Source organism: Poromitra crassiceps (assembly GCF_964638095.1).
Source record: "Poromitra crassiceps genome assembly, chromosome: 8".
In the NCBI taxonomy this organism is placed as follows: Eukaryota; Metazoa; Chordata; class Actinopteri; order Beryciformes; family Melamphaidae; genus Poromitra; species Poromitra crassiceps.
In genome coordinates this window covers 33,161,190-33,181,175 of record NC_139629.1, presented here as the reverse complement: position 1 = coordinate 33,181,175, position 19,986 = coordinate 33,161,190, and the positions used below count along the sequence as shown (strand labels likewise).

The 19,986-nt window shown below is 45.1% G+C and overlaps 1 protein-coding gene across 1 annotated transcript in view; it reads right to left on the bottom strand.

Moving 5' to 3' along the window:
* Positions 1-5,067, bottom strand: part of LOC310780362 (rap1 GTPase-activating protein 1-like) — a gene marked incomplete at its 5' end in the record, with an annotated part of 65,060 nt that extends 59,993 nt beyond the window's left edge. Inside the window, one exon of the mRNA XM_083640936.1 lies at positions 5,024-5,067. Within this exon, the coding sequence (XP_083497062.1) occupies positions 5,024-5,067 (44 nt within the window). The remainder of the gene's footprint in view (positions 1-5,023) is intronic.
* Between the last annotated feature and the right edge of the window lie 14,919 nt (positions 5,068-19,986).

Genomic DNA, 19,986 nt, shown 5'->3' with positions numbered 1-19,986 from the left:
AGAGAGTTCAGATGTGTTACTAAGCTGTGGGTCCTGCTCGATGTGGAGAGAGATCAGATGTGTTACTAAGCTGTGGGTCCTGCTCGATGTGCAGAGAGTTCAGATGTGTTACTAAGCTGTGGGACCTGCTCGATGTGGAGAGAGTTCAGATGTGTTACTAAGCTGTGGGTGCTGCTCGATGTGGAGAGAGTTCAGATGTGTTACTAAGCTGTGGGTGCTGCTCGATGTGGAGAGAGATCAGATGTGTTACTAAGCTGTGGCTCCTGCTCGATGTGGAGAGAGATCAGATGTGTTACTAAGCTGTGGGTGCTGCTCGATGTGGAGAGAGATCAGATGTGTTACTAAGCTGTGGGTGCTGCTCGATGTGGAGAGAGATCAGATGTGTTACTAAGCTGTGGGTGCTGCTCGATGTGGAGAGAGTTCAGATGTGTTACTAAGCTGTGGGTCCTGCTCGATGTGGAGAGAGTTCAGATGTGTTACTAAGCTGTGGGTGCTGCTCGCTCCGCGTGTTTATTTCATGATGTCTCCATGAAGAGTTTATGAGGAGCGAGAGAGAGTGAGGTGAGGGAGCGGCCATGGAGGAGAAACAACAAACACACTATACAGTACAGCTATACGTTTAATATAGCATACCACTCAACTGGCTACCCACCATGCACTGCAGGACATTTCAAACCAGTAAGCTATACAAACACTGTCGTTTCACAGATACCCAGTGTAGCTAGAGGCAAAGTGGAACGTCACTTCCTGCTTCAGCACTGTACCACAGATTTTCATCCGCCATTTATTTTCCCATAGACATTTAGTAAAATGCTTATAAAAATAGTTTGACTTGTTCAAACCAAACGGTACAGATATATTTAGAAACAGGAGAGATCGCATAACATTTCACTCACACCAAAATGTTAAAAAAAAAGCGGTTTTAAAGAAAATATTTTTCGATGTTGTTTTTTAAGTTTTGGTCTGAGTGAAATGTTCTATATGGTCTCTCCCGATTCTAAATATAGCTGAACCGTTTGGTTTAACCAAGTACAACTATCTTTATACGCATTTAACGAAATGTCTATGGGAAAATAAATTGCGGATGAAAATCTCTGGTACAGTGCTGAAGCAGGAAGTGACGTTCACTTTGTCTCTATAGGGACTTGTTGGGGTTTTTTTTTTTTGTTAGCATCATAGTGTACAGCACGGTTGCTTTTTAGGAGTGCTTTTGTAGACAAACAAAGCAACATAGCCTGTACAAGAATAGACCGGTACATGGAGATATAGATTACATTAGCAACGTGTGGAATAACCTCCACATTAACCCATTGATACCTGATGCAGCATTTGCGTGTGTATCCCTTTAAGACCGTCTTAAAGGGATACACACACAAATGAGGGATATACACGCAAATGCTGCATCAGGTGTCAATGGGTTAAAGCCCTATCACAACTCCTATTATAGACATTAGAGACAGCGCTGCTGGGTGACCTGGGTCAGAGAAATTCCTCTCAGTGAATGCCACTGGGCCACAGGTGCAGAGTGTATTACAGATCACCTGCTGATGGGAGCAAATCACACTGACCTATCCAAAATGCCAAGTGCAATGTACAAGGCTACCTCTAGACACGGAGGAAGCCAAGGAGAGACAATTCAAGTTGCTTGAAATAGAAAACGGATCTAATATCTCCAGAGTTTTCAACTGTGATGTGCTCCGCTAGCTATTAGCTAATGTCATTTCAGGATTGCTTGAATGTACCCTATATAGCAGTGGTTCTAAAAAAAATGTCACATGAAGGACAAAAATTAGACCACGGAGGACCCCCATTTGATAGGATTTTCTCCCACGGTCCCCCATGTGATAATAAGATTGATGCTTTTTAGAGATGCTGCGATCCGATCATGTGATCGGATATCGGCACGATATCAGCCAAAAAACATGGATCGGATCGGATCGGATTCCAGCGAAAATGACCGATCGAAGGCTCCGATATAAGCACTCCATTCCATGACTCCCCTCCAGGATTTCTATCCAGCATGCAGCAGCAGCAGCAGCAGCACACAGAGGCCGCGTTGAGCCTAGGATGACCAGGGCCAAAACGTTGTCTTGCTTCAACATACATCGCATCGCATAAACCATTTCCACCCGCAGGTTTAACTCACGTTAACGACACGTTAGTTGACTGAGCGAACGGCGCTGTACAGCAGGTCGTTATCAAAACGTATTGCACTGAAGAGAAGTAACATTAGATAATGACGAAAGACTCCTCCAATCTGGCAGTGGAAATGTATGCACAAACTTTGTGTGTAACTTTGCGAGACTCAACCGAATGACTGATGAGTCTCGCGTTGAGCCTAGGATGGCCAGGGCTTAGATCTGCGTGAGCACGACCCGTCGTAATTTGTCCAATAGCGTTACATTAAAACGTTGTCTTGCTTCAACATACATCGCATCGCATAAACCATTTCCACCCGCAGGTTTGAGGAGTAGCTAACATAAACGTCAGATAAATACTCTCTATAGGCTAACGTTACCCACTGAGGCAGTTAACATGGCTAATTAGCTAGCTAACAGCAGCTATATCTTTCTCCTCTAACGACACGTTAGTTGACTGAGCGAACGGCGCTGTACAGCAGGTCGCTATCAAAACGTATTGCACTGAAAAGAAGTAACATTAGAAATTGACAAAAGACTCCTCCAATCTGGCAGTGGAAATGTATGCACAAACAGGGACAGGGCTGTGTGTGTGAGAGAGAGAGAGACAGGGACAGTGCTGTGTGTGTATGTGTCCTGTGTGAGACAGAGTGGGGGTGTATGTGTGAGGAAACAATAATTATTTGTGTCCAGTGTTCACCCATTACAAAAGAAGTGTGTATTTGATTGTTATGTTTTAGTTTTACATCAAATTAATTAGATGAACTAAATCTTTTATATACTATATTACCAAAGCACACACATACATACCTAACCCTAAAAATGTTTGTTGCCTGCTAGCTATCAGACAGCATAGAGAGACTTAAATATGTGCTGTATCGGTATCGGATCGAAATCGGTATCGAATCGGGTATCGAAATTTGATCGGAATCGGATCGGTTTTGAGCTAAAATATCGAAATCGGATCGGAATTGAAAAATCTCGATCGCAGCATCTCTAATGCTTTTGGATGTTTTATTACAGAAAGTGTATAAAAAACCATGACCAAAATAGTCATTGTGTTACTTATGAATGGAATTATAGCAAAAATAAATGACCCCCCTTTTGGCTGGGGACCCCCTGGGAACCCCCTCAAGGACCCCTGGGGGTCCCCGGACCCCCATTTGAGAACCACTGCAGTGACTGCACTATAGCCTCTCACATGTATATAATACACACACAGACTACACTCAGGTACACACACACACACACACACACACACACACACACACACACACACACACACACACACACACACACACACACACACACACACACACACACACACACACACACACACACACACACAGAGAAACACACATGGCACTTGTCCTTGAGTGGAGGTATTTGCAGTGGAGCACCTGTTCACCTGTTGACTACAATGGAAAGTCTTTGCTGACTGCACTGTATGTTGACTGCGGAGTGTCTGGTCCCAGAGGGGCGGGGCCACAGAAATACACACTGACTATAAGCTGCTCTGACCACAGAGACATGAGAGATACATCACGGAACAGTACAGACCTGTCTCCATTTCTATTCCAATTACACTATCAATCTATTATAATCATCGCAAGCGGCCATGACAGGTAGTTAATCACATATGCACATGCAGGAACCCCCCCCCCCCCCCCCCCCCCCACACACACACACACAAAGACACAAATCCACACTATGAGCCGAGGTGACATGTTGAAAAATCACCCAAATCAATCAAATCACGTTTGATAGCTAGGCTGAATAAACTGTCATGATGTAGATTTATGTGTGTGTGTGTGTGTGTGTGTGTGTGTGTGTGTGTGTGTGTGTGTGTGTGTGTGTGTGTGTGTGTGTGTGTGTGTGCGCGTGTGTGCGTGAGTATGATTAACTGTGGTGAGCTGCGGTGTACATTATTAAATCCAAGTCCATCATGCCTTCAACTCTGATGGGGCCTCAGCAACACTTTCCTGTAGATATTCTGCACTAATGTATATAAGTATGTATACAGTATATGTATGTATGTATATATATGTATGTATGTATGTATGTATGCATGTGTGTGTGTATGTATATTATATATATATATATATATATATATATATATATATATATATATATATATATATATATATATATATGTATATGTAATGTATATGTATATATGTGTATAGTATTATTTTGTCTCACTTTCTACATCAGATTTCTCAGCATTACTTCCCCTGAACTTGACTGTGATTCAGCCAGTAACTAAAGGCAGGCAGCAGCCTCAGCAGTGCTGCCATAACAACAACATGGACTGCACAGCTCCAACAAGCACAGACACACAGCTCAGATATTCATCCACAACTGCTCTGCTGAAGATCGCACTGATACTGATATGAGCCCCGCGCGCAACTGGCAGAAACATGCAGACACACAGAGATACAGACTACACACAGTCAGTCAGTCAGTCAGTCAGTCAGTCAGACAGACAGACAGACAGACAGACAGACAGACAGACAGACAGACAGGGAGACAGGGAGACAGACAGAGAGACAGACAGACAGACTACACACAGTCAGACAGACAGACAGACAGACAGACAGACAGACACACAGACAGACAGTCAGTCAGACAGACAGACAGACAGACAGACATACAGACAGACAGACAGACAGACAGACAGACAGACAGGGAGACAGACAGACAGACAGACAGACAGACAGACAGACAGACACACAGACAGTCAGTCAGACAGACAGACACACAGTCAGACAGACAGACATACAGACAGACAGACAGACAGAGACAGAAACAGACATACACACACTCGTCTCGTCGGTGCAGACGTTCAGTAGTTGTGTAAATCTAAATGTTATTCCCTCTCTTACCCTCCGTACGCTCCAAAAGTGAAACTCCTCTTTCTCTGCGGCATCTCGGGCCAGTGGAGAGCAGAGTGAGTCAGTCAACCAACTCAGTGCTGAGGGGAGCCAGCACTTGTGTCACTTACGCTGACTGAGCACGTGTGTGTGTGTGTGTGTGTGTGTGTGTCTGTGTGTGTGTGTGTGTGTGTGTGTGAGTGTGTGTGTGTGTGTGTCTGAGTTCCACTCCCCCAGCCTCCCCCTCCCTGTTTGCACGCCTCCTTTACAAACAGAGGGAGGATCGACAAGAGGAGGAGGGAGGAGGGGAAGGGGGAGGAGGGAGGTGGGGGAGGAGGTGGGTGGGGGGGAAGTGGGGAGGAGGACGGGGGTGGTGACCATACCAGTCTTCCAGGGAACCAGGGGTGTAAGTGGCTGGCAGCGCTCTTCACCGTTCACATTCTTCCACCTCAGCCATTTTGTGTCTAAAAGGCAGAAAGTAACACACACAAGCAAGCAAAACATGAATGATGGTTTTTTCCTCCAACTTCCTCCAACTTCCTCGTTAATGTTTTGGTTGCACCTGTGTTACTTCCTGCCTTTTAGACACAAACCATCCCAATACACACGACTACATCCTCTCTCTCTCTCTCTCTCTCTCTGACACGTAGACGGCAGAAAAAAACACTTTGCTCTCAAATTCACTATTTAGGCCGTGAAGCTCGTGAGCACAGCAATGACAGCAGTACTGATAAGGAGCCTGAAGCCATGTCGGCCATGGGATCCTGTTCAAACAATGGGCGAAGCTCCATTGGCAACGAGCTTAGGAAACATCTCCATACTGTCTGTCACATGTTTGTGGAGAACGAGTCTTGCAACACGAGTTCTCCCTCTTTTCCAGAACGTTTTCCCCTCAGAAGACACAGCTGCTCAAACAAACTAGTGCAGACATCAGACAAACAGTTCTTCACAAACATCTGAACCGCAGGCAGAACCATGCTCCAGGTTATTAAGCAGCCATATCTGTATGCTCCTTTCGCAGCTGATGACTATGACCTAGGGACGTCACGATACTAGAATTTCTACTTCGATACCGATACACAGGAAAATATCGATACCACGTGATGACGACACATCAAAAATAAAGTTAGACAGATGGACGGACAGACACACACTTCTCCATAATCTAGGCCCGATAAAACATATTCAAACTTTGCACTGAACAACAGATTAGCCCTGCTCTAGCCATCAGCCTATCAGAACACGTTTAGCTCGTTGAAGCAACAGATACCCACCAATGATAGGGAGGGGAAAATCAGTGATTTTTCTTTAAAAGAAATCACTGATGGTATCGAAACTGTTGCAAATGAGTATTGTATCCATTTAAAATTGTTAGTTTTGATACTTTCGGTCGATACCTGTTGCAAATGAGTATTGTATCCGATTCAAATTTTCAGTATTGATACTTTTCGATACTCTCGATACTTTTGACAACCCTATTAACACGTTTCCAATCTATCCATCCAACTCGTATTGTTGTAAGGCCTTCACCTATAGGCTACACACACACACACACACACACACACACACACACACACACACACACACACACACAAACACACACACACACAGGACAGCAGGAGCGTTGGTTGAGCAACAGCGTTACCTGTTTTGCTCATCTAAATGGCTGCATTGATTGGATCAGGCAGAATGTGTGGACAGAGGCCCTCCTCTGGCAGGCCACTCCCCTTTGTCACCTCTATATAATGCCTGCTATACAAGCTGATTGGCAGCTATGCATTCATTCTGCCATACGTTATTGAATAAAGCAGGATCGCAGTATAGATTCAAGAGCAACAACAGCCGACTATTTGATAGACACTTCGGAAACATTCGCACTATGTCGGGTGCGACAGACGGCTATTTTCACAGCAGCACAGGGTCGGTGTGTGTCGGTTGGTTGGGGGGGAAACCAAACCGGTGGTTGACAGCAACACATTGTGCCATGAATCAGAAAGAAACACAGACGTCACCAATCCAGAGTCCCGCAGTGTCCCCACGCGCCAATGATGTCTGTATCACATTAGCTGCAAAGCTCTCATGGTAATTGAGCGAGACAAGCAGTCAATTAATCAATGGGGCCTGCCAATTTGTGTGTGTATCCCTTTAAGACCGAGAATCGCGGTTCACGGTCTTAAAGGGATACACACACAAATGCCAAACATTAAGCATATCGACAGTTACATCATCTCTCCACAAACTGCGTCACCTCTTTCCTCTAAAACGGCCATTCTCTCAAAAACACTCCAGCACAGCATCGTGGCTCTTGGCTGACTGTCTCTTCTTGACACATTAACTCTCTGCTAATGTCTCTGGATTCACAGATCCGTGGCTGAATGGATGATAGGTAGAAGGACTGCAGTGACTATTTGACTGGTTGATTTGATTAACAATCTAGATTGTGGTTCTCCAATGGGAGACCCCCAGGGGTCCTTGAGGGGGTTCCAGGGGGGTCCCCAGCCAAAAGGGGGGTCTTTTTTGTTGTTGCTATAATTCCATTCATAAATAACACAATGACTATTTGGGTCATGGGTTGTATACACTTTCTGTAATAAAACATCGAAAAGCATCAATCTCATTATCAAGTGGGGGTCCGTGGTCTAATTTTTGTCCGTTTAGGGGTCCTTCATGTGAAAAAATGATCGACTAAAATAGTAAATTGAGAACGTATTGATGAAACTATTACTTGGCTAACCCCGACAAAACAGCCCACTATTATTAAAGTGCCACTTTACTGATTTGCTTTGTCAATCTTGGCGCTAGCTTTAGCCGCGGCTATTTCTCATGACTATTCCATTAGCGTAAGCGTCTGTGGCGTGTGTGTGTGTGTGAGACGTGTGTGTGTGTGTGTGTGTGTGTGTGTGTGAGCGTCTGTGGCATGTGTGTGTGTGTGTGTGTGTGTGTGTGTGTGTGTGTGTGTAAGCGTCTGTGGCGTGTGTGTGTGTGTGTGTGTGTGTGTGTGTGTGTGCACTAGCACAGACAGAAGCCTTTAATCACATGACTTGAGGAGCGAGGGCCGGTCCTGCAGGTCTTTGGTCTTTAGTCTGAAGAGGGGAGTGGACGGGGGGCAGGAAGAGTCTCGTGTGGACAAAGGGAGCGGGAGGAGATCCCTCTGTGATAGCCACGACTCCGTCAGACTCACAGCAAACTACTGATACTGATTACTGCCACACTGCTGAGAAAACAGTGACTGGCCCCAGAGGGAAAACACAACACAGCACACTCACAATAGAGACTTTCCAGAGAAAAGACCTTCTCCGTGACTCAGTGACTCCCCAGGCAAAGCTTAGACTGTCATTACCTGCGAACACATATGCATTTCAGAAATGCCCCCTACCCCCACCCTCCGACCCACAGCCGCCACCCCACAGCCCCCCTAGCCAATTGGCATGAACACACACACACACACACACACACACACACACGCACGCACGCACGCACGCACGCACACACACACACATTTGACCTCCATGCAACATTTCAGCCTCCTATATTCCTAGTATTCCCATGATGCCACAAGCATTTTCCTACCAATATGGCGCTACAATACACACAGCTCATTGGCTGTTTGTGTCACTTGATTGTAATCACCTGTTCATTGATTACAATCACCTGTTATTTTCCTACCAAGATGGCCGTGTGGTGATGTAACAGTGATACTATCAATAGGGCTGAACTTTTTGGGGAACTTTTTGTGGACGAACTGACGGAGCGACCGAGCGACAGAGCTGCTGGTCGCAGCTAAAAACGGATGAATCATCATAAACAAACCGACACTGATGGATGGTTTTGTAGCTACAGGTGGGAGGAGCAACATGGCTCCTCCCACTGGCAATCTGTGTCACATGTGTAAATATGGCCCCATGCATTCAAAACAATGCATTCCCAGTCTGGGCTGTGTGGAGACGCAGTAGGAGCACGTGCAGACAGAGGGGGAGAGGAAGAGAGGAGAAGCTCATAGGAGGTGTGGAGGTGTGGAGGTGTGGAGGCAGGAGGTGTGGAGGTGTGGAGGCAGGAGGTGAGGAGGCAGGAGGTGAGGAGGCAGGAGGTGAGGAGGCAGGAGGTGAGGAGCAGGCGGAGCACGAGCAGACATCACTCATGCTCCTCCGCTCGCTGCAGACGCTGATGAAGCAGGCAGCTAGTGTGTGGTGTGAAGGCCTTTGTTAAGGAGGTGCATCACCATTCATCTTCTCAGTTCTCCTTAGAAGAAATCTAATTTTCCCCGTGTGGTGGAGACTGAATGTGTTTGAGGCTAGAAAAACATCGTCAATCAACCCGGTAGAGAAACAAAGTTAGGTTTAGGGCAAAGTCAGTGGAGGGCTGCTCAATCAACAACACATCCTTTCATCAAGCAGACAAGAGTCAAACAATTCAGCTTCACCAGCCATTTTTTTTTTACACTCATTCATATTTGATTCTCTCTGCAACACACACGGCGTCTCTTGGTTTATTCCATATAAGCTACTTTTGGACTGAAGGCGCTGTGATTTCCTCCCCGGTGTGGAACGGCGAAAGTGGGACTTGAGCTCGTGAGGTTAATTATTGCAACAATATTTATCCTGTATCGTAATGAACACATGGCCTATGGGCGCTGCTGTATACACTCTCAATATTTTCCAGACACTCGATTGAACAAGGAGCACACACACGCTGGATATTTGGAGAGTGTGTGAGTCTGCGGATGGAGGGGGGGGGGGGGGGGGGGGGGGGGTGCCACACAAATATTTGAAGGGAGTGAATATTCAAAGGGAAATAGTGCTTTGAAGCGTGAGGAAGTAGGCCGTGCCTTATCTCCCACAGCATTTCACTTTCACTAGACTTCCATATTTCAGTGGCTGTACGAGACTGAGGGGGTGAGAGTGTGTGACTGAGACCATAGAGCAGATTTAACATGGCAGACGTCATCACATTATGTATGTATGTATATATATATATACACATTATATATGTACACATTATATATGTATGTATGTGTACATATACGGTATATATATATATATATGTATACATACATACAGTATATACATACATACATATATAATGTATATATATATACACACATACATACATATATAATGTGTGTGTGTGTATATATATATATACACACACACACACACACACACACACACACACACACACACACACACACACACACACACACACATACATATATAATGTGTACATATATAATGTGTGTATATGTATGTATGTATTTATATATATATATATATATATATATATATATATATATATATATATATATATATATATATATATATATTATTGGCCGATATGGTACGGAAGTTTGTTGAGAAAATATGTGGATTGCACATCTTCTGCTGGGACTGCAGACACTTGGCTGGTTAGATTTGCCCAGCAGACATTTGAAAACAACGCAGATGAAACCAAGTCATGTGTGGAGGTTTGTTGACGGTCTGACTGGGAGTGTGTGGAGTGAGCCCACTGAACCGTCCCGCTCCCTCTGTGCTCATACGCCCTACAGTACACCCTACAGGCCCCTGGGGGTTACTACACACAGCCTAATGCACACACTGTCCCGCACCCTGTGTGCTCATACGCCCTACAGTACACCCTACAGGCCCCTGGGGGTTACTACACACAGCCTAATGCACACACTGTCCCACTCCCTGTGTGCTCATATGCCCTACAGTACACCCTACAGGCCCCTGGAGGTTACTACACAAAGCCTCATGCACACACTGTCCCGCTCCCTGTGTGCTCATACGCCCTACAGTACACCCTACAGGCCCCTGGGAGTTACTACACACAGCCTCATACACACACTGTCCCTCTCCCTGTGTGCTTATATGCCCTACAGGCCCCTGGGAGTCACTACACACAGCCTCATACACACACTGTCCCTCTCCCTGTGTGCTTATACGCAAGGCCGGATTAACCATAGGGCAACCTGGGCAGGTGCCCAGGGGCCCTCGGTGTGAAGGTACCCTGTTTTTTTTTACAGTGCACGTGAACGCAACATGCAAAATACCCGCTGAATAAGTGTCCAAATGTTCATGTAATTCTGGCCAATACTCTACTTCTGTTATAACATTTCAGTGGAAGATATAATCTTTATGACTAAAAGGCTAAATGAATAGCTTAGAAAATGAATAGCCCCGGGGGCCCATGGTACTATTAATCCTTCCTTGCAGCACCCCCTACTTAAAAACAGTTCCAGTGTCCCTGGTGGCGATAAAATGCTTAGAAAAAAATGTATTTGCTTGGTCAAACAAAGCGATTCAGTTATATTTAGAATCAGCATTTTACTTGGACCAAAAAAAATTGTTTTGTTTTTATCTTGTTTTCCCCCTTCTTGTGTCCGAGTGTAATGTTCGGGGGTGGGGGGGGGGGGACGATGGGTAGGGGGGCCCCTGGGAGCTTCAGTGCCGAGGGGCCCCTGGGGGTGTTAATCTGGCTCTGCTTATACGCCCTACAGGCCCCTGGGAGTTACTACAGTACACACAGCCTCATACATACAGTGTCCCGCACCCTGTATGCTCATACACACCCTACAGGCCCCTGGGAGTCACTACACACAGCCTCATACACACACTGTAGCCTTTCATAGCCACTCATTAGAGGGGCAGGATATTACAGCGGACACAGCGCTATATAAAGGGATGTTGTTCAGCCTCACCCTATGGAACTCACTGTCTCTCCTCTTTATTCTACTCTCACTTTCCCACACTCTGTCCTACAGATTTGATGTCGTTTGAATGCAATTATATTCAGGGGCCCAAATTAACTTTTTTTTGTCCACCAGCCAAATGGCTAGTGAATGTTCAAATTTGACCTGCTACTCAATAGATTTCCATTGTTCTTTTGGCTGGAGAGGTGGGATGTCACGATACTAGAATTTCTACTTCGATACCGATACTAGACAGATGGACGGACAGACACACACTTCTGCATAATCTAGGCCTGATAAAACTTTGCACTTAGACAGCAGATTAGCCCTGCTCTAGCCATCAGCCTATCAGAACACGTTTAGCTTGTTGAAGCAACAGATACCCACCAATGACAGGGAGGGAGAAATCAGTAGTATGTTCGATTTTTCATTAAGAGAAAGCACTGCTGGTATTGAAACTGTTGCAAATGAGTATTGTATCCGTTTCAAATTTTCAGTGTTGATTGATACTTATCGATACTATCGATACCTGTTGCAAATGAGTATTGTATCCGTTTCAAATTTTCAGTGTTGATACTTTTCGATACTATATCGATACTTGTTTTGACAACCCTAGTGGAGAGTGAAGCAAATCGACCAGTCACTTGCATATTTAACCAGCATTTGGCTGGTGGCTGGTGCTAATTTTGGACCCTGCATGTACCTACAGTATATCTGTATCTGTATCTTTCCTACTCCTTGGGTCTCTTTGTTGCACCTGAATGCCAACGTGTAATTGAGGCCATAGGAATGAGTGAGACTGACGTGCTTAAATCAAGACGCGCCAAACAAAAAGTAATTAGACATGAATCCGTTTTTTGTTTTCCAGTCATCTACCCCTCTACACCTTTGAATTACGAACGGCTCATCTGGAATTGTATCTCTCGGGCTTATCAATTACCTCATTATGAAGGGACTCCTTCAAAGTATTTGCCCGTCGGGCCACGACTGATCGATGTCTTCAGACAATGACCCGCGAGGCACAATGGGGCTAACAGCTCTGGCGACACGTTGCCCATTGATCGTTGTTCCAGCAGAAGATCTATTTCGGTTCTAATGGCTCCTCACTGCCATGCTATCTCCTCGCGGTGTCCCAGGCAGCTCCATGATGGATGCTTATCTCTGTGTGGCTGAGAAGCCTGTCTTCACGCCAGGCGATCGATAGAGACGTATCCAGCCGTAGCAGAGACAGCCTGGGCCTCTGGCACAGCTCAACTTTAAATCCCTCGACTCGACTGGTGGGTGGGGGGAAATGCCAAAAGCTATAACGGGCACGTTTTTAATCTGTTTTACTTTCAACTTTCAGCGGCAATAGCAACTTTGGTATATTGCCTCTTTGCACTGACGGATATTGGAGCACTGACCTATTCAAAAAAATAACCTGTTTGGGGATTCCAGAGCAGGTCGCACTGAAAAGGTCAATAAGACCGGTTTGAGTATTTTTACATTTTCAACAGCTATTCTGCATGAGTGTGTGTGTGCATTCATTACTCAATGTGTCAATCTTGTGGGTGTTGCAATGTGGGGGGGGGGGGGGGGGGGAGGCAGAGTAACAGTGCCCTCTTCTGGACGAGTGAGAGTGTGACGCACATTCAGTCAGTGGCAAACACTAACTAACTCGACAAAAAAAGGTTATTGGGTGGAGAGGAGAAATCGTTTCAGTGCTGAGGCCAGATTCACACCAGGTCCTCTGGGTCCCTCTTACAAGTTCATATTTGACTGCTGTGGTGCGGAGAAGAAAGAATCTGAAATCATTACAGAGGCAGGGGGAATAGGAACCCATAACAGCACATGCTCCGGTATCATGGATTATTAGATATAGGAATGTTCTGTGGCTGTGTTATTGACTTCATGCATTCATTAAGAAGAAGATCTTTCTGATGAAGATCCTTGGGATCGAAACGTTAATAAATTGACCAGGAGCCTTTAAAATCCAGTGTGCGGACTCTATTTGTTTTTCTGATTCTATGATTCATTTGTCCAGCACCTGACTTTTTGTAGATGTGCATGCTCTCCTGTTTTTTCATTCATTAAGAAGAAGAACATTTTCATGAAGATCCATGAATATTCATACTCTGTCAGCAAGGTAGACCATTTGTTCTGGATGATGAGCAAGTGCTGGATGACAGTAGGGTGTAGGATTCCCTGAGCAGTGAGCACGCCTTCATAAGTCCTACGTGTGATTATGGAAATCCTCGCAGGCACCGACCCGTGAATAGGAGAGCTGGTGCCATCATCTAGCAGTTTGATGTCTGATGAAATCTAACACTCCTCATTCCAGAAAAACAGGAATGAGACAGAACCTACAGTATCATTTGTAATCCTATTACCGCATCTATGAATAGCACAGTTTGTACAACTCCACTATCAGCCGTGTGTCCGTTTGTAACCCTTTGTAACGGTTGAGCTGTGTATGTTTCGTGTATTTTGCTTTCTGTTGTAACGAGGAGCTGAAACAAAGCCAACCAGGATGTACATAATAATAATATCACGGCTATCGTACGGCTAAATTTAGACCTTCTACTGCAGCAATATACTACAATACTCTCTTTTGCATGTCCTGCAAGTCAACTTTTATAATATTTGTCCACTTAAAATTTTGAGTTGTGAGAATTCAGGTTACATGGACATACAGTACATCGCACTGAACAGCCCCTAATAACAGAGACCAACACACCACCTTCTGTTCCTTCCTTTCTGTCTGTTGGAGCTATAGCTTCAAATGGATATGACTCATTTGCATAGCACTACTAACATAGCTCTACTATGTAGCTAGCTGTAGCGCTAATGTAGCTCTATCTACTCTGTAGCTGACTAGCTGTAGCACCTGAAGTGGAACTTGCAGGTGATGATCCTTCTCCAGGATCTTCTTTTGTTTCTTGTTTCTTTCTTTCTATTGTTGTATCAAAAAGACTAGCACATGATTCCTCTGATACATGTGCAGTCGCCAGACGCTTCTTTTCAGTAAGGGGGCGGGGCTAGGGAAATGGGCTCTAGCTAGGGATAGGAAGGTCGTAGAGAGTCGGGGTTCCAGGGGTGGGTTAGGGGGAGTGGCTGGGGTGATGTGGGTGGTTTAGGGTTAGGGTAGGGGTAGAGGTAGGACCATTTTCCATGTTGAAAACGATTAGCCGTGCGGTTGAGGTAACGGCCCAAACATTGCCTAAAGTGCCATAAAGCTGGATGATCATCACATCACTTTGCCGTGGGCTTCGAGGTATTTGTGCTCGTACGAGTCTGGACAGACATGGATGTAGAGAATGCAACTTGACTTGTTTGGCGGCGGAGGCGTACAACCGCGAGGTGGTTATTTCTAGTTTAGTTTTGTTTCAAAAGAAAGAAAAAAAAAAGGCTATCACAGAACCATGGGCCCAAGGTTAGTGCAGCTATGACAAGAAGAGACTCATCTAAATGTTAATAAGGCTGACATCAAAGAGTGTGGACGCAACGGTACCAGGATGAGTAAACCTATCCAAATATAACTGGCTAAAGTCAGGTATTAGGCCTGCACACGTTGGTGGGTATTGAATCTGAGCGGGCAACGGGCGGCACAAAGGCAACGTGTGATGAAGGCAGAATGAATAGAACAGGCGGCTCAGAGTGGGTGAGTCATTGAAAAGCCATCAAATAGAGAGGACACTCTGGCTCTAATAAGCTGCTCGCTCGCTCACTGTGGTCCAGCTGACGTCCTCCTGCGCCGAGGGGGGAGACAAAGTACACAAATGCGGCCCGCAGATGAATAATTCAACAGGGAAGAAACTGATGCACCCAATTTTCCCCGAAAGAAAGAAAGAAAGAAAGAAAGAAAGAAAGAAAGAAAGAAAGGCTTTAACCGTTTTGAGGTGGTAAAGCAGGACGTAAAGCAAGTGTAACCAATAACATTAATAGACCCTTTTCACGGGGGCCATTTTGTGTCGAAAAAAGGCAGAATGAACGCAGGTGCGAGCGAAACACTAATGAGGGTTTCCAAATTCCGATCATGGAAGTTGGAAACCCTCATTAGTAAGCCACTTACTGCAGCCTCTCGATCCCCGGGCAGCAGCCCACACACTGACCATGTTAATTACAGCACCGGCTTGGATTTATTGGAGACATCACGGACAGGGCTATCATTTAGATTGGCTTAATTAACATATTACACAATAAACTATAGTGCAGGATAGCACAAGGCGAGCGAGGCATGGATGGAGAGTCAATTGCGCCCTGACCGCGGCCCCCGGAGAGTGTTTCCTGATTCACAGCATAGTGAGACACAGTGCATCAGGCGCTTCCTACATGTATGATGATGATGAGTATCTCGGGAGCAGCCGGTGGCCTCACATAAACTTGCATCATTATAAATAAGCCATGTGAAATGTGCCAAGGTTTTCTGTGAAGTTCAAAGGCTTTCTTCTTCAGCTTCTCTGCCGACGTGCTGTATGATATCAAGGCTCATGATTGGAGAAGCGGTGGTGTAGCCTATAGAATGAAGTCACTGATCCGTTTGTGGAGTCGAGTGGTGTGGTGTGTGTGTGACATCATCAACCACCTCCAGCTCAACGTGGGAAAAGACCAAGGAGATGGATTACTGCACTTCAAAAAAGTATAAATTGTTTCAGCTCGGGTGAAAGTGCTACTTTTCAGTTGGAGGAATTAATAACAGTAGGGATGTAACAATATGAAATTTCACAGTACTGTACGGTATCAAGTATTTTTGCTTTGAAGAAAAATATTGATTTATTGAACTGGAACTGAAACTATTATGAGGATGTTTACACGAGGGTTGTCCGTTATGAAATTATTTGTAGTGGCGTGTGGCGGCGTGCATATTATTGCGCATCATATCGCGGGCACGGCCTTACAGGGAAAGCTTAGGGTACGATAACTTACGTACGTACGATTGCTTGATATCGCGTATCCGTATACCTTCAAAAGGTATGTCATCACATCCCTAGTGTTCAAGGTCCTTTTTCAAGGTCCTTGGAGGATACGGCTCCTTCGTGTTATATACAAGCTTTTTGACCGAGTCTTGTTTTTCTGAGTTGCTACGCCAAAAGGAACCCTGAGCTCATGCATAAACAAAGATGTTGTGGTTTTATAATACTTTTGCAGAGGGACAAGAATATGAGATGGGAATAAAAAAAAAAACTAAACAAGTGAAATCTGTGTTTTCTCTGCGGGTTTCCTCTCGTGCGTACACTGTGCAGACGCTAATGTTGCTGCGCTGTGAGAGCAAAGCTCCCCATTATATTGAATAATAGAAGAGAGGCTGCTGTTTGGCGGGGGGGGGGGGTCTGGCTGCTCAGAGCACAACACCGCTCCTCTGAGAGTGCACACTGCACTGCACAGCACCCCGCTGCCAACATAGCGAGCGACAGACACAGAGGAGGGCCTGGGGCACTCAACCAGAAGCCTAGAGGAGCTGAAGGAACGCAGGGCTGTGGATGGATGGGGAATGGAGAGAATGGGAGGTGACAGAATGAAGGAGTGGAAGGTAGAGAGATGGAGGGATGGAGGAGTGGAGAGATGGAAAGACGAGTGGAGCAGTGGAGCAGAAAATGGGTTGCTGCTGCTACTGCAGTTGGAGGAATGCGGGGCGGGGGTGTTGTTGAGGGACGAAGGGATGGTTGTAAACTGGATTAAGATGCTTTTAGATCATGGGAAAAAGTAGAATAGAGACACTGCATGAAATAGGCCACGCCCATCACGGGGGAAAAGCTCTGTTCATTTCCACACACCAGCGTAATTTTCCTTGAATTAAACATAGCTAAAAGCTGTTGTGTGGTGGGATGCGCAGACAACCAATGTAAAAAATCGCCAGTTAAAGTTTTGTTGTACTCCTGAGCAAAACAAGGAAGCCATTGAGAATTGGCGAGAAGAAAAATGTGCATCTAGCTGTCAAGAAGTAAGTTGGAGTGTTCATCTTCCGTATATACGATCTTTTTGTGCAACACGCAACCATGCACGTGACATAGGAGAACGCCAGGATTGGAGGGGGGCGGTTCTGTTTTCCCCCGTCTTGGGCGTGGCTTCTGAATGATGACGCGTTACGCAGTGTCTCTATGAGTTCAATTTCATTTTTGAAGTGAACAGCAACAGCCCCCCCCCCCTTCTCCCTTATTGTTTTTCTTGGCTTACTTCACATTGCTTTGTTCAAAAGTACTTAACACCCCTAAAGAGGTCAGCTGATATGTAAGGAAGTCAGTGCAGCTCAGGTGCAGGGGGCCGTGAGATAGGTTGAATCCCCAGTGAGCCCTGCTGCAGCTACACAGATGCACCACTCTCACAGAGCACACAAGGCCTTCAAGAAACATTGCCGTTTTTCCTTGTTGTTTTTTAACGAGCAAAATAACTCTTTGCACTTGTCTATACGTCATTAAGGGATTTCGGTTCAGACAGAGGCTATCTCAAATATTCATCAGCCTGGAGAAATCAATAGCTACTATGCCCTGATATCGGTATTGGATATCAGAACGATTACCAGGTTAAAATAGGAAGCTGCATCAGGGAAGTTAATACCAATACTGGAACCTAATTCCAATAGCCATGTGTTGTATTGTGTAACATGAAAACACAAAAAGTAAGTAACAAGAGAATCTTATATCCCACTAATAGGAAAAATTGATCATCTCTTGTCATTTCTGTTCGGTGACCTCAAACAAATGGTCTGTCTTCAGTAAAAGAAGGATCAGACTTGTGCAGACTGGTGAGGCAGTACTTAAAAGTTTAGTCCTTGACATCATCAGACAAAAACTAGTATCAAGACAAGATTCAAATCAATCAATCGCATTCCTCAAAGCAATGGACTAAGTTCATAGAGCATCCGAAAATGTGTACAACCATTTTCCACATGCATTTATCCTTTTTTATTTATTCATTTACGCTAATTTGACACCATTATAGTCCAGAAATGACTTTTCGACAAATAATTTTGTGTCTAATTCATTCCCCCCCTCCAAAAACCCCCAACAACAAACAAACAAACAAACAAACAGAAAAACTAGTAGAGGACTGAGGGGCTACTTTAAAAGCAGCTTCACAAAAAGCATCTGTAGGGAAAGATGGTGCAGATTATACAAACACACTCACTGGAGTGGGTTTCATTCCAAACCTCAGACAGAAAGAGAAAAACTATTTAATACAAGATGCAATATGCAGTCAACAAGACTGTGCCTGCAGGAGGGGTGCTGTGCCAAGTGGAGCAGTCAATTACCCATGCTGGAGGGTCACACAACACAACACAACACAACACAACACACACACACACACACACACACACACACACACACACACACACACACACACACACACACAACCAGGGCTTTGGCTGAGCAGACAGGAGGCACCGCAGGGGTCTGACAGAACAGTGGTCTCTACCAAAGTAATTGCACACAGATCAATATTACCTATAAAATATGATATTCAGACACGATGCCCTGCTGTCATAGAAAGCTGCATCAATCTGTAAACCTATCATCAGTAATGTGCACTATAGCCCAGGCACAATTAATTATTGTATGTGTCATGCTGCTTTCTGTCCAAATATACAAGCAAACTGACAATTGGGCGGACACACAAAGGAAGATCTGTCTATTGGAGCAGCTAAAGGCAGTTTTCCACTTTCTCTCTGTCTATTTTGACCCCAAGGGTGCTGAATCCTACATGTTTGATCTACAAAGGCCGATGATAGCTATGACAAATCTACAGTGACATCTGATGGAGGGCAAGAAGAAGGCAGGAAAGAAGAAAGGCCAACTGCAACGACTAAAGACAGCAAAAGAAATCCACCCCAGGGTAAATCCACCCCAGAAAAACTCATGTTTGAGCAGAGAGCCTGTGCCTTCTCTGTGGTTTTCACCTGGCTTCCTTGAATTCATGCATATTTGTTATCCCCCTTCGTAGACAACACAGTCCTGAAAGGGGCATGATGCTTTTCATGAGGAATGCTATATGCAGCATGGCATGGAAAACATTGTGCCATGTGTGAAATTCTCATTCACTCCATTCACTTTGATGATCATAATCGCAACTTTAACCTAATTCAGTGTAGCACTAGCTATCGAAAATCTAGCTAGCTAAGCTACACGAAGGATTTCTACACAGTATGACTATGTGGCGCATGGCGGTGGCTACCAAAACTTGTCCAACTACAGTACATTCAGTTAGCCTACAAGTAGTCTATGCTATCCAACAACATTCTTCCACATAAATGACCATTCTACGTGGGCGTGCCGTGCACGTGTTTTGATCGCCAAACTCCGTGTTGTTGTAG